The 15255-nt window shown below is 42.1% G+C and overlaps 2 protein-coding genes across 2 annotated transcripts; both read right to left on the bottom strand.

Moving 5' to 3' along the window:
• Positions 1 to 769: 769 nt before the first annotated feature.
• On the bottom strand, positions 770 to 11667 carry inpp5d (inositol polyphosphate-5-phosphatase D). Its single transcript, XM_076079125.1, has 27 exons — positions 11344 to 11667; positions 10860 to 10923; positions 9180 to 9315; positions 8932 to 9076; positions 8421 to 8561; positions 8247 to 8337; positions 8084 to 8161; positions 7925 to 8002; positions 7696 to 7819; positions 7341 to 7447; positions 6830 to 6932; positions 6548 to 6744; positions 6346 to 6463; positions 6151 to 6247; positions 5071 to 5209; positions 4636 to 4744; positions 4385 to 4473; positions 3888 to 3969; positions 2936 to 3025; positions 2741 to 2851; positions 2563 to 2642; positions 2390 to 2477; positions 2160 to 2306; positions 2010 to 2073; positions 1722 to 1919; positions 1203 to 1633; positions 770 to 1118 (listed from the first exon to the last, which is right to left on the bottom strand). The coding sequence occupies exons 1-27, from the start codon at positions 11481 to 11483 to the stop codon at positions 1078 to 1080; spliced, it is 3288 nt and encodes a 1095-aa protein (XP_075935240.1). The 5' UTR covers positions 11484 to 11667; the 3' UTR covers positions 770 to 1077.
• Positions 11668 to 13676: 2009 nt separating this feature from the next.
• Positions 13677 to 14996, bottom strand: gpr17 (G protein-coupled receptor 17). Its single transcript, XM_076079360.1, has one exon. It carries the CDS (start codon positions 14994 to 14996, stop codon positions 13977 to 13979), a length of 1020 nt encoding a protein of 339 aa, XP_075935475.1. The 3' UTR covers positions 13677 to 13976.
• Between the last annotated feature and the right edge of the window lie 259 nt (positions 14997 to 15255).

The raw sequence follows: 15255 nt of genomic DNA, 5'->3' as shown, positions 1-15255 counted from the left end.
GGAAAAAAAAGTGAAAATTCAAGAAATAGCATGTAGGAAATTCTCTTTTGGAGGTCTTCTTGCTCGGGCACATGAACAACCGTTATGTAATCTGTGAATGCAAAGTTCAGCTCATATTTACACACCTCTGATTGAACAACATGAGATGAAAACAAATGTAGGCGTTGATGGCCAGATATATTTTGAATACCATCAAGTAGGATGTCCTCTATGCGTTAAATATTTGAACTAGTTTGGATTCTCACTCTGCATGCAGTTCTTTTAGGCAACAGCAGATGGAAGCAAATAATGTGTGTGTTGCAGAACTAACAGGTCTCTGCTGCAGACTTTGTTGTGATGAGGTTGTGATAATGATCTAAAATTACAAAATCAAGCTGCTGTTTTTTATTCATCCGAGCATTTATTGTACATCTTCATGGCAAACATGTTAATGCCTGTGGAGGATAATACTGTGCGGTACACATACGTTAGCTGCTGTATAGTGTAAAACTCCAAATGATATGTAAAAGTTATTTGGCAGAGTTTAATTCCAAACCTACTTTTTAATGCGAGTTTAGCAGAAAGATAGTCTGAAAATGTTTCGCTAATGTTCATGTCACTTTAAAGGAAAAGTTTCACACTTTGGAAAACACACCGTTTTGCGTTCTTGCCAAGAATTGGATGAGAAGATCAATGCCAGGCTCAGGTTAGTACACAGAATATGAAACAATAGCCAGTAGACAGCTAGCTTAGCTTAAGACTCAAGACTAAAAACAGAGGGAAACTGCTCTGGTAAACAGCGTCAAACATGCCCGTTGCACACAGAGCCATGCTCCCCTGTTTCCAGACTGTATGCTAAGCTACGCTAACCAGCTGTGGTGTCACATTTCACACAGATGTGAAAGTGGTATGCTCTTCTTGTCGAACTCTCAGCAAGGAAGTGAACTGGCACTTTCCCCAAAATGTAGAGCTATTTCTTTATTAGTCACTCATAGGTGATACATATAGCGGGTGGAGTGACTGGATGAAGCCTTTACTTTTAATTTAATGTTTTCAACAACCCAGAGCAGGTAGCTGCACAGTCGCTGCTGCCTGGTCTCACTTCACAGAACGCCCCATCTTTGGCACTTCAGGATGCACTGCAGAAAAACAAAGAGCACAATCATATGTATTATATTAAATTTAAAAACTAATTGCCATAGGTGAAAAAGAGCGTTCCCTACTGTCTTTGGGGGGCTGCGGCTGGCCAGGTCTTGCTGGCGGTCTGTGTTTGCTGGTGAGTTCGGAGCTCTCTCTGTTGTCTCTTTGGTTCTGGGGCTCCGGCATGCCCGGCCGGGACTTGGAAGGCAAAGGAGGCCGGCTGAGCGCCATCCCTCCTTCGGAACGCGACGGCACCACTGGTTTCTTGGGCGCTAAAGCACGCGAGGTGATGGAGGTCGGAGATTTGGCCTCAGAGCAGGTGAAGGAACGGTTGCGCGGGGTGAGCAGCGGGGGGCGATCAGGGTCTCCGTCTGCCGGTTTGGAGGTTGAAAAGTAGGGATCTGGAGGCGCGAGGTGGTCCTTCTGCTGGTGGTCTTGGTCCTTGCACCGTGATTTTCCCATCGCACCGTATAACGGATTGTCGAACATCTCTGACACCTTTTCATCCTCACCCCTAGGAAAAGTCAGTTTCACTGTCAGCTGAATCACATCAGCTATTTTTGATTGAACACAGAGTTTTTGTACCAGAAAAAGGCTCTTACGTGGGCTTTCCTGTGGGACTGCGTGCACCGCTCACGTCATAACCGCCCTTCTTGGCATCTTTGCTCCCTTGTCCGGCGATTGATAGGTGTTTTGGTGGCATGCTGTAACTCCAACCTTTATCTACCACATTCCCACCTCTATGAGTTATTCCAATGTAATTGGGGTTGGAAATATCATGTGCTTGGGTGACGGAAAACCTGTCAACAAGAAGACAGAAAAATATCTCATGGATGTCATGTTTGAGATATTTTGAGAGGTAACCACCAAGCGGGGAAAAAAAGCCTTACTTGTTTGTGTCGCCGCCTTTGCCTTTTGAGGAGACAGTGTCATCCTTTTCAATTTTAATGAAATCTGAAAGCAGAGGGAAACATTGATGCTACAAGAACTGTAGTAGAAAGCATTTAATAGGTAAGTCCTGAGCTGTTTTCAAGGCTCACCGTATAACTTCTCGGTGGGAGTGCCCTCCGAGGTGCGTAACTGGATGCCGCCTGTCAAAGTGCCCGTCTTTTCTCCGTGGTGAGTCAGTGTGACCTGAAACTCGGTGTAGTTGAACTGGGCAGCTCGCAGCGCAACACAACCCCCCCCTTTGGAGATAAGACACCAGCCGACTGTTAATACCGCTCAGCTCAACGCATCTGCATTGCATCACCGTGTTTGAGTTCATTACCGTATGACTCGTCGCAGTCTGTCGACTTCACACAGATGAGGATGTGCTGGTCCAGCAAGTACTCTGGGTCAGAGATGATGGGGGTGAGCTGAGAGGACAAGAGAGACAACACACCATCGTGACCTACCGGAACAAGTCATCTTCCACACTGAAAGCTCCCTCCCTCCTTTTACCTCGACTTGGTTGCCAAACCAAACTTTTATGGACCCGTCCGAGTTCTCCGTGTTTTCTCCCTCTAACGTCTTGACAGTTTCTGTAGGCATTTTAGAGAGACATTCATTTTGATCATCTCAGCCCATTTTAAAACCAGAATCTAATGAGACGCGGAGAGTCATATGAGACGAAACGTACTCTCCAAGCAGCTGGAATGGTATTCGATGAAGAACTTGGTCTTTGATTTTGTCAACAAGGTGGCCACACAATTCATGATCTGTATTCCGCCTTGAGGTGCACTGTTTGGGTCTGAAAAAGGACAAAAAAAAGACCTGTTGTTTTGGAGTAGATAACATAGAGTCATCTGCATAGGGTCGGAGATGGAGATCATACCTTGCTTGGAGACAAACTGTGAGGCTACTCCGACTTCAAATGAGGCAAATAACGGTGAGTGGTCACTTGTCATGATGTCATTGGTGCACCCTGCGAGTTGGAAAGTCTCATTAAATATCATTAAAGCGGCACTCCAGCAATTTTGCCTAACAAAATCACTTAGGTCTAAAGAGACATACTAAACAAGACGTGCAGCGGACTCTGATATAAATTGACTTGCAGTCTCTAGTGTGGCTTGTCTTTTGTCAGACCCTCCCTGCCTGTTAAAGGCCCACACCTATCAAACTCCACATCCCTTTAGAAAGTTCTCTTTAGAGCTGCACAACATCATACAAATGTTTTCACATGTTTTCTCATGACAAGTAAACTGATCCTCATGTGTAAAATCGGTCGAGTGACCCCTAAAAAACATAAACATGGTAACACTTCACAGGTCCATATTTTCCAAATAATTTCGACATCATTTCCTTGTAAGTTTGCTTTAAAAAACAGCCATATTCAAACCTGAGTAAATATAAATGTCTTATTATTAATAAATAAAGATCATATTTGTTGAATTGTATGTGTCTGTAGACAAATGTTTATCTGTAGACAAATGTCATATTTTTTTCATTGCCTTTTTCAAATACTAGATGTACCAATATTGATTATTGAGCGTTTTAAGAATTGGGACCAAGATGTGTGAGGTGTTTTAATGCTTTCACTATGTACATATGTACGACCAATATGTCTTCCAGAGCCCCAATATATCTGCAATAAGCTATCGGCCTGGAGAATGTTCAGCCCACCTGCTGCGCACTAACTAAAAGACAGTTATTTGGAATCATTTTCTTCTATTTTCCAAACGACACAGTTCTAGAACCCTTGCGCGAGGAAATCATAGGAAATTATTCATAGATTATAGACCCCGTAAAATAAAGCACGACAAAAAAAATGCTCATTTTGACCTCACCATATGCTTGGCAGACAACATGAACGAGAGGGTATGACTTCCGCAGGACACGATCGCACCATGAGGGCAAATTGTATTTTGTCTGTAGAATTAAAGTTATCACACATTTATAAATAGTGAATATGACAGTTTCAGGTATCAGGCTTTAAAGCAGCAGTTTAAGCATTAAAAAGCAGCTGGGAGGTTGAAACATGATCAAACATTATTGCCGGTATGAATCAATTCAGGACATCAAAATTCCCAAGGTTCCATAAGTCTAAAAGGGACATTTGTTCAATGGATCCTGGAGCCTGTAGATGAGTTGTATCATACATTTTCTATGAGCTACAACATATGTTCACATGGACTTTTTGACCTAGATGACTTAAAGCGAAAAGCATGTTCTGTGTCAGCTTAGAGTTGTGTTCAATGCCGTAGTTGCCTTTAATGTGTTTCTGCACTATGGGGCATGACAGGAGCCATACAGGGAAAAGACATCCGACTAAACATAAGCTTACCCCCGTGGCTTTGGCCTTTGTGTAGGCATACTTATCTCGCGTATCTCTTTCAAAGCGATACGTGGGTGCAAACGTGATTTCCTCTTCGTCTGCAATCCAAATAAAATCATTGTTAAAAACACGTGCTTGTATTTTAAATGTCTTCTGACAACGAATGAATAGAGAGTTGATCCCATACAACATAAGCTAAGTTACAGACACTTCACTGCATGTCTATATTGATCAATATTCTCCATGTGTCCAAGGCTCACCGAAATGTAAGAAGACCTTTCCGTCATTCCTCTCCATGTTAAGCTGGTCTTTACTGAGGAGTTCCTGGTACTGCTGCTGTTTGATCTTTGTCACAATGTACTCAGCTTCCTGTGAAGGGAAACAGTGCAAAGTAGTGACTTATCCTGCCTTGAAGTGTTAGCAGCTGAGAGCTCAGACACCTGACAACCAGCATGCTCATTTATGCAACACTCACTGAAGTAAAGCACTGCTGGATCATGACAAAACATGAAATGTGCTACATAAAAAGATGAAACAGGTCACATATTTGTGAATCTGCATGTTGTTAATAGGAGGATTTCCAACAATAGAAACTCAATTAATTTGGTTCCAAGACAAGTACATAGAGTATGCTGTCATATTACATCATTTTTGTGTCACTTCCATGCAGCAAACTGCATTGAACAACGACTTACTGTAGATGGGAATTCAATGCGGTAGTTCAAATCACCAAGCCAGAAGAGGTGGGTGAACCGATGTGTGATGTCAAATGGATTGAGCTTCTTGTCTCCCAGATTCAGGAATCTCAGGATGTTGGTGTAGTTTTGATTGCGTCTGCAAATAAAGCCGACGTTATTGCAAGGACATCAAAAGTATGACACAATGAAGTCGGAGGTTCTTTAACAACAACAAAAATCAGATTAATAAATAGAAATAAAAATTACAAATAAAAACAAATGAACACTATTTCCTGCATTTATATACATTCGTATTAATCAAGCAAAAATAGGCATTATGAAGAAATTGTTTGTGATTTACATAATAATGATAGTCAAACATAAATGCGAAATTATATTTAGAGTACTGTATTATGAATGTACTTACACTATATTAAATCCTATTTACTTGGTTGATTATGTTGTATTTTAATATTTACAAGAAAGAACACAGACTGCCTTATCTTGTCTTATCTACTGATCTTTATCTTTTTTATTTTTTGAAGACTATTAACATTGTAAATTGAAATAAATATTAAATGATTCCCCAATAAAACATGCAGTGGAAGCAGGGGTATGGTGCCACAAAGCAAAATCTAGTAAAATGTTATCACACAAGAATAAAAATATAATGACCTTGTGAAAGATAAAAAAGAATTGTAGACGGTAATTAAAGGAAAATATAGAGCTATTTTCTTTTTAAAATCCATTTCAACTATTTAATTAAAAATAGTTGAATATGTTTGGCACTTGAGAGGCAAAAAGCTTGTGCAAAGAAGTCCAAAAGGAACCTGCAGCTGCTACTAAAGCTTATTGTATACGATGTGTAAATGATTGGGACCCAGGTATCATATTTTTTATCAGCTCCTCTCTTCTCTCGTCTAGAATGTGGCAGCTCGACAGTCAGCGGATAATGTTTAGAGATTTTAGAGAGTTAATCAAACTGAAACTGTAAAAGTTAAAACCTACTTGAAATTTCAACCTTGGTTTTATCCATATACAAAGTCACTAATTCATTTAAACTGTCTGACTTTGTTAAAAGTGTAATCTGTTGCTCACCTGAGCTTCTTCTCACTTCCGGAGGTCAGGTGACTGTTGACAAAGCCAAAGGACGTACCGTTGAACATGAAGGACACTCCCACTGCTCCCTTGTTTCCTACAAAACAAACATCACAGTGAGTGCTGATGGGTAATTGCTCAATGAACTTTCATGACACGTCACCGAATGGCTTGCAGAGAAGTGAAACAGCTTACCCAGAGTGTTGGCGATCCCCGTCTTCACACTGTCCGAAAACACGTGGGAGATCCTGTTTTCGTGCTCAGGCTTTGCCAGGACCACGATCCGGATGTTCCACAGGGTGTGGATCGCCACCTGGGTGTCAGAAGATGACGTGATGAATCAGTGCTCCGCACCTGCACTCAGTTGGAGCTTTGCTACTTTGCGCCGGTCACTCACTTGTTTAAAGCTGATGTTTGTGATTTTCCTCAGGACACCTTTCACTGTGTCTGCCCACTCCCTCTCACCCAAAGGGTCCTCCTGAGTCCCAATGACATAAAAATCATGCGGGATGTGATCCGCCGAATCGTCTTGAGTCTTCCCTTGGCCTTTACACTGAAACCAGGTGTCGATGCTGTGGGGAGGACCGGCATTTCCTGGGGGTTTGTGAAGAAGTATTTTACTTTGCAGTTACATTGTAAGACATGAATTAAAATTCAGTTAAGATGTTAAATTTGGTACCCATATTCCAAGTGCCAACAAACACTGTGATCATGTCTGGTTCAGGCTTTTCAGAGTGTTTGTTCTTCATTTGTTGAAGAAGTTGGCAAAAGCCCTCTCTTTTCTGGTGGGACACATTTAAAAGAGATGATTTCTGTTAACGAACGCATTTAAACATCATTCCTCATGAATTTCAGGTGACTGAAAACTTAAAGCCCCTGAAATAGTATTTTCTCTATCAGCCTCTTTCTATAAGCAACAGGCTCCGACATGAACACACTATTTTCTGTTCGAACAGTTTTGCTTATTTCACATGAGACTACTGTTTTAGTGCTAAATCTGATTTTTGCTACACTTGTGCTGACGGGTGTGGATTTGATGCTAATGAAACCCATGCTAATGTCGCCATCCCAGTGTCACTTCAATTTGATCAATCAATGCTTAATGTTATAGATAAATACTTTATTTAAAAACACGTTTCCAGGGGCCTCAAGGTAAATCAGGACCAAGCCAAATTATGATGTTTTTTCACCTTGGTGTCATCAAACGTAAACTCTTTTCGCAAAATCTTCTCTTTCTCTGACTCCGCCACGATGACAAGTTTGGTGTGCATTCGCTGGGATTTCACCAACTGCAGGACTGAAAAATGACCACAGTACTCTGATTAAAATGAGCCGCATTGATGGTTTACAGCAGTTGTTGAACTAGAAAAGTCAGGGGATCCCGAAAGTCAGAAGGATTATCCTCTGGGGACCCTGATTGACCATGAACCAAATTCCATGATGATCCATCCAATAATTATTTCAGTCTGGATCGAAGCATTGGACAGACTAACCATCGCTAGAGCCACATTGCTTGCATGGTTAGAGAGCGGTGTGATTTCTTACTTTTGTTGTGCACAAAGAATTTGTCTTCAGGTCCATCTTTCGACTTCTTGAGAAAGAGCTTCCCACTTTCAACATCCACCTTCAGGAACATCTTCGTGGGAATAGCCAGAGATTCTTGCTTGACCTGCAAGTGAAACCAGGAACGGGTCAAATAAACCACAAACCTCCAGACATTTTACATAATATAGTTTTACTGCGGTGTTATACATTAACTCATTTTGAGAAGCACCTCAAACGTGACGAGAGGTATGACAGAATTCCTGTGACCTCCTTCATAGCCAACAGACTCAAACAAAGACATTTTAGCCTGAAAAAAAGAAATAGAGAAGTGAGGGACCAAAGATAACCAAGATTGTTTACAGTCAGTCAGTAAAATGAGCCATGTTACCTTGTCTTCTATAGAGTAGAGCAGTTTTGTCAGTCGCTCAAGTTTAAAGGATACAGATTGACCTGAATCGCTAGAATTCTGAAATTCAAGCAAAAAATACATTATGATAAGGTTTTTTTTGTGTTAGTTGATAATGCTGCAAAGGAACAAAGGAGCCACCCACTTGTTTTGGAAACTGTCCAAATCCTGGGGAGAGCTGCTGGTCCAACGCTCGATGGAAGACCTCCAGAACTGGCAGGATGCGGGAGATTTCGCTGTCTCACAAAAAAAGGGCAGAGCATGGTTAAATCGGCCCTTTACATTGCAATCTATAAAACATATTCTTTTTAATGTATACCTGTTTAGATTCTTGCAGATCGCCATTGTTAGCTTCTTTAGCCCGGGGAGGTTAGGGTAACCATACTGTACTTGTTCAGCATCCAAGCTGATTGAGGTCCTGAAGTATTCTTGTAGAGCCATTTGATGCTCCTCTGGTATTCTGCAAACATGGGAACACTTTTAACGCCACCATCTCATTATGCAGTGCTGCAGGGATGAATCTTAAAACATGGAAATTTTAATTCTTGCGGTTCCAACTCCCTCGTCTAGGAGTCAATGTTTTTTTTGTAATTAGTCTTTGGTTCGAGTACGATGCTAACTTCTAGGGTTGAGCCTACAAAAATACGTCATCCCTGCAGCACTCTATTCACATACCAGTTCAGTCACATCACAGTGTCAAATCACTGCCCAGAATCGTGGAACTCAACGCGTTGTACACACTGTACACTGCCGACATATTAGCAGAAACTTTGCAAAGTGAATTCTCTGGCTGAGGCGCATAAGTGCAAATTCTGCAAATGTGACCATACATGGACAAGTCCATATGCTGCAGTCTCATCAGGTAGGTGTCTGATAAGGAATTGCAGGCCTGCTCAGAAGACTTGGGGTCACTGTCTTTCACATCGTTGGCCAAGAAGTTCCTGGGTGGGAGCTGCGGTGGAAGATTATTGGATTCTGCAGGACAGAGAGGTAGAGTATGGGGCTGTTTAAGAATTTAAAATCTTCCACAGGCTCATTGCATTACTGCCACTGTTCAGATTAAGTGAAGTTGTTTGACCTGGCTCTTCGTCCATCTCCTCCTCCCTCTGGACAGGGTACTGCAGATGTGTGATCAGACCCATGTTGGGACTGTAATACGCCTCCACCAGCTCAGGCAGCATAGAGAAGAACCTGATAGGCACTCCTTCAGATGCCTGAAGAGCAGATCACAGCAGACACGTAATTATCCTCTAACCTCAGCAGAACTGAAATGTCATGTGGTGCTGTTGTTTTTCTGGAAGACTTTGGTGTCTTTTTTTTTTTTTTTGATAAACCAGTGACATAATCTTTCGGTTCTACTTCCCATGCGATGTCAGATATGTCTACTTGCACGTCTGTGGTTTCCTCCAGCAACCTAGAGCCTTCATGTCATCAGCTAAGTTCCCTCAGCAGCTGTATAGTGCTTTTTCAAAAGATGTAACTGGTTTTTGACATTGTAGTCCCTTTATTTAGTTTATTCTCATTACCTTATTGATAACTGGTTAGAATGCAGGTACTCCATACTAGCAGCGTTATTTTTGTTTGATTTTGTGTAAGTGTCTTCTATGCTGTCATGTTTATAGGTTGTGTGTTGTCCCAAGGAAGAGTAACTGATATTCTACATCAAAAAATAGCTCCTTTTTAATGGTAAATGTGCATGTTCCCATATGATTCCACTTTCTCTAGCTTTAGTTCTACGCTGATAATACTCAAGTACATTTGCCTAAATTAACTCACAAGCACCAACTACTTTCACTTCCTACAGGTGAATGTAATTATAATCATTCTTGTTCTATTACAACTAAAGTTCTATGACAATGGTAACAGACAGATGTCAAGCTAATACAATACTAGCAAAAGTAGTTTTCACTAGTTTCTGTGACAGCCGAAAGTCTTCATGCATCTAGAGTCACTCTTCACGAGTCACTAACCACTTTTAAAGTAGACATTTTAAAGCGTGACAGACTTGCTATTGTATCCTCTTACAGGAAGTTTTGGACATTAACTATTAACTGATGCTAAGAAAGTATACTGTTTACCATTTTAATTTAGTGTATTAGCATGCTAACGTTTCACTAAACAAAAAGTAGGCCTAAAGCTGAGGCTGATGAATGTTATTAGTTGTTGGTAATAAACCAGTGCCAGTATCAGACTTTCACTGACAGACCAGATTGAGTCGTGTTTTAGCCTTGACATCAAGTCTGGGTATAGGCAGTGATTAGAAGTAATTTACATGCAAAGTTGCTTGCTAGGTGTGGAACAAAGTTGAACGGTTGCTCGATGAAATGTCAGGGAATCAGCAAAAAGATTGCAATTGACCCTTCTCTAAGGCCCGCCCCCCGCTGCTACTCCATCAAGCTGTCAGAGCTACCATGGAGCCCACACTGTCATTAACTGCGGAAATATTTGCTTATTTTGTGAAAAATAAAAAAGCGACTTTAGAGAGAAGCAGACTATTACAATCCTTCCTATAGTTGTTGAAGTCTGGACCAAAGTTAAGGACGGACTGACTGCCAATGGCATTCTTACAAACATATGTCTAAATATAGCCTACAGCACATTTTAAGTGCAGATTTCAAAATAGCTGCACACCAGCATTTAATTCTGATATTAGAGGCCCGTTATGTTCATGATGTTAATACCAACAAGTCTACAACCATAATAATGAATCTGTCTTTGGACCAAAATAATGTTGGCTTGTGTCAAACTGTCAACCCACCTGGACAGAGAGCTTCTTATCCTCATTTGGCAGGATTCTGTATGTGTACACACAGTTCTGGTATCTGTTGTCAAAATAAACATGAAACATGTAAAGAAACATGCTGGCTGGTGTTGTCAATGTGTTCCGCATGCAAACAGTTCAGGTGGCACTTTAAATGGAGGTTCCCTCTTGAAAAATGATATGAGTTGGGTGTTGCTTTGTAGCACAGTATCCAAATAAAGAGGAACTAGTCTCGCATTGCAGTGCAATGGGTTATTAGACATTTAACTTTTTCTCATGTGGTATCAAAAAAGTCCAAATGATGTTATTTTTTTTCCTGTTGCCAAAAACATTCCATATAACAGCCATGTCATGTTTTTCTTCCATTAGTTAGGATCATACACAACTCATGTTACATATCATGAATGTTTTTTGAACAAGGAACAAGAATCATTGTCCACTTTTTGTCAGCGCAATAGTTAGACAAGTAATGGCAACTTACAGAACACAGAGGGCATACGCTCCCTGTATGGACTCACTGGCCCGGATAAGGAAGCTTCCATCTCTTGCTGCTTTGGAAAGTAGATCCTCAGCATTGGATCGAGTTATAGTACCATGGCACCAAGGCTGATAACTCGGCATCCTGTTCCTCACCCAAGGGCCAGAGCTCAAGAGTTTTGCATCTGCTCTCAAACTATATTCCAGCAAACCAAAGTAGACTCAGTTATTCTCTCTGGCTATTGTCAACTTTTCATGGTGCGTACTTTGAAGTCCTTTCTTTCACTTGTTCATCCCCTGCCTCCGAAAGCTGCAAAAGGAAGCTGCTACTAGCTCGCCTCTGAACTTCCTCATTTGAGAAGTTAAGAGAGGAGGGCCCTGGTGCCTCCGCTTTGCCTGTTACATGACAGATCTGCAGAGCTGTAAATGGAAATACAGACTTTCGCTTGCTGAGTAGAAATCTCTATCACTCTACTTTAATGATTAACCATTCCCTCCCTATGCACCTGCTTGTCAATGTGAACTGCGCAGAAAGTGAAGCCATTTGTTAAGTTGAAAGAAGTGAAAAGGGGAAGTAACAAAAATAGTCAACGAATCTTCTGATAAATGTGCTTGTAAATACATTTAAAGCCTAATTTGGTTCCCGGATGCATTTTTAAAGCTCAAATCACCTTTGGCCTAGAATAAAACAAGTGCTCATATCCACCCCAGGAGACCCCACCTGAGTCTGATTCCTAACCGTTCAATAAGAATCAGGAGAGCTAGGGGTTTTTCTAAAATGTGTACATTCAGGAAATACAACTTTAAAATGGCTTGCCCTGTTCATGTGATGGACAGGAAGTCTTGCAGAAATAAGAGAAAAATGAGCTGCACGCAAACCACAACACGGGTCACATGATACAAAAAGAGAAGTACACAGTGACACTGCAGCCTCGGAGGTTTCTGTCCTGCGCTCAAAATAGGTTTCACAAAGAGAAGGTCGAAGCCTGAAATATTCGGCGACAGTGTAGACAAGACGCATCACATCAGCCACAGAGGTTGTGAAAACAAACGTTTACTAATTTATTAAATACAACTTGGAGCTGCGAAGTACACTTATAACTCACATCTTACTTACTTAGAGTTAGTCATGTCTGTCTGTCACAAACATCATTTCTTCTGCAGATGGCGTCAAGCCAAACTGACTCATGGTAAAAAAAAGGGATTAATAGTTTGTCATGCAATAGTGCAATATCATACAAATGTGGACAAAACAATAAATGCATAGCATAGGAGAGTGAATGAAGAATATATGTACAATTAAGATTTGTCTAGCAAAAGGAAAATAAACATGGTACTGTCAAAAATACATTTGTAAGTGGCTTTAAAATACACCTTATATTAAAACAACACAGAGTCTACAGCCATGCTAGCATGCCATGCTTAGGCACAATGGTGCTTTGAGCATCACCATGCTAACATACTCACAACGTCAATGCTAACATGCTGATGTTTGGCAGGTATAATGTCAACCATGTTCACCATCTTAGCACTGGTTGTGTTGGCATGCTAACATTTACTATTTAGCACTAAAAGCAAAGCACAGTCGAGGCTAATGGGAATTGCATTAGCTTAGCAGGCATTGGTCAAACAATCCAATCACATGTCAAGTATACAAAAACAATGTATTATTGCAGTGACAGAATGGGCCTATTCTTTTGAGCAGGTAGCAGTTACCACACCATCTTACTTTAAAGTGTTAGCATGCAAACATTTGCAAATTTCAGCACAAATAAAAAATTGACCTTCATGGATATCTGTAATTTCATGGCAACCCATCCAATAGTTGTTGAGATATTTCAGTCTGTACAAAGTGGTGGACCAGCTGACTGACATTGCCATACCCAGAGCCACGCAACGCTAGCATGGCTAACAACACCCTAGATAACATTTCTATTTTTTTATTAAAAGCTAACAAGTATTCATTACATTTGGCATAGGATACAAAAACAGTAACAGGAAATATCTATTAAAAGTTGACTATTTACATATTTTATCATTTGGTGTTTGACACAAAAAGCTTGTGGAAACAGCAGACACAACAACTTCCTTGTCGAGGTCACCATAACTGGAGCCTTGTAGTCTCACAGACTCTGATGGCTTTGACAGCAAGGGCTAACGTTGGGAGATTCTCTGGTTGACTTTATGCACACTTTTCGTAAGTAGCCAGACTTTTGTCTTATGAAAGTAACTTCCAATTATGTTGATTTGGGCCAAAAGTACCATTTAGATTTTAAACAGGGTGCAAACAAAATGATCTTCAATTGATTATGTTACATTTGGAATATGAGTCTCAAACTTACTGGACCTTCGTTACCTGGACTTACCATGTCCAGGTAACGTGAGTTCACAAAGTGTTGTTCTTAGTCCTTAGATGACGTCTGGAGTCCTTACACTCTCCGGCACTCACACAGTTAAAGTCTGTGAGGGTGAATGAGGCGTAGGGTGGATCCTGGAACTGTGCCTTTAATTCAAGTTTACTGGGGCTACAGTGGCACTTCAACCACATTAACAGTCAATTAACAAACCGATTTTCGTTTGTGTTGGAAATGCATCTCTATCAAACAGTGCTCCGGATCGCGTTGAAATCTCTCTTCCTCAGAACTCAGACTTGGCGCTCACAGAGCTCTCATGTGTTCCCTTCAACTCTCCGCTGGTGGCTCCCGACACGCCCGTCGGATCTTTGCAAAACAATCGCATCAGAGTGCCGCGGAACTTCTCTGCGCCAAACAGGTAGATCAGCGGGTCCATGGCACCGTTCAGGCAGGTGAGGGAGGAGGTGAGGCGGTTGGCCAAGCTCAGGCCTCTGCGTGTCTGGCACGAGATGCCGGGGTGGTTGTAGCCCAGGATGAAAGTGGCCCTGCTCACATGATAAGGCAGGAAGCAGACCACATAGATGAGCATGACCAGGCCGATGGTGCGCAGGGCCCTCAGCTTTAGGGCTGGCTCTAACCTGGAACCCCGGTGCAGGCTGTGGATGATGAGCAGGTAAAAAGTCAGGGTGGCGAGGAACGGTGGGGTGAAGGCCACAGCGAGGGAGATCAGTGCATTGCGTGAGGCCTTCTCTCTGTACAGCTGCGAGCACACCGTCATGCCGTCCACCTCCGCAGTCTGGCGGGTGATTAGCAGCGGTGCCATGGAGATGGTAACCAGGGCCCACAGCGAGAAGCTGATGATGTGGGCGTAGCGGGCACGCCGGACCTTCAGCGACCTCACAGCGTGCACCACGGCCAGGTAGCGATCGCCCGCCACGCAGGCCAGGAAGTACAGGCTGGCGTACATGTTGACGTAAAACAAGAAGCCCGCCAGCCTGCAGGGCACCTCGCCGAAGGGCCAGTGGCCCCCAGTGAGGTGGTAGGTGGCCCTCAGCGGGAGGATGATCACATAGGACAAGTCTGCCACAGCCAGGTGAATCAAAAAGACGTTAGCCGGGGAGGAAGCGCCACGCTGGTGAGAGAAGATCCAGAGAGCCAGGCTGTTACCGTTCAGCGCCAGGAAGAAAACCAGGACGTAGAAGCATCCAAACAGCGTGTTCTCAACCGTTGTGTCCACTGCCGCACAGCTTTCAGATGACTGATTGGATAGAAGGGAGGGCAGCTCCATTGTAGTAGACTCCATTTTGGTGACTGAGGAGACAAGCAAATAGTTTAAAATGTATCCTAAAAGAAATTTCAGGAATAATTACTCTTTGGGATTATTAATAAAGCAACTAATGTATATTTGCAGGATGGATACAACTAAAACAGTCCATTGGAGTCATGACTTTTCTAAACACGTGCTTTTGATTTCTAAAATTGTTCATTGTTGGTATTCAGACAGCAAACTGCCCCAGTGACAGGAAACCCAACCGCTGTCCACTCTACAGCGGTCTACACAC

Source organism: Anarhichas minor, unplaced genomic scaffold (genome assembly GCF_050575085.1).
Source record: "Anarhichas minor isolate MPS153535 unplaced genomic scaffold, ASM5057508v1 ptg000071l, whole genome shotgun sequence".
Lineage (NCBI taxonomy): Eukaryota > Metazoa > Chordata > Actinopteri > Perciformes > Anarhichadidae > Anarhichas > Anarhichas minor.
This window is presented reverse-complemented; position numbering and strand designations above follow the sequence as displayed.

What these genes read in the sequence shown, in the direction of transcription:
- inpp5d (XM_076079125.1), bottom strand. Translation starts at nt 11,483, where the DNA reads ATGCCGAGTTATCAGCCTTGGTGCCATGGTACTATAACTCGATCCAAT. An exon ending in CAGCATATGGACTTGTCCAT is followed by an intron (nt 8,562 to 8,931) that starts GTATGGTCACAT and finishes CCATGTTTGCAG; the next exon opens with AATACCAGAGGAGCATCAAA. An exon ending in CCATTCCAGCTGCTTGGAGA is followed by an intron (nt 2,643 to 2,740) that starts GTACGTTTCGTC and finishes AAATGCCTACAG; the next exon opens with AAACTGTCAAGACGTTAGAG.
- gpr17 (XM_076079360.1), bottom strand. Translation starts at nt 14,996, where the DNA reads ATGGAGTCTACTACAATGGAGCTGCCCTCCCTTCTATCCAATCAGTCA.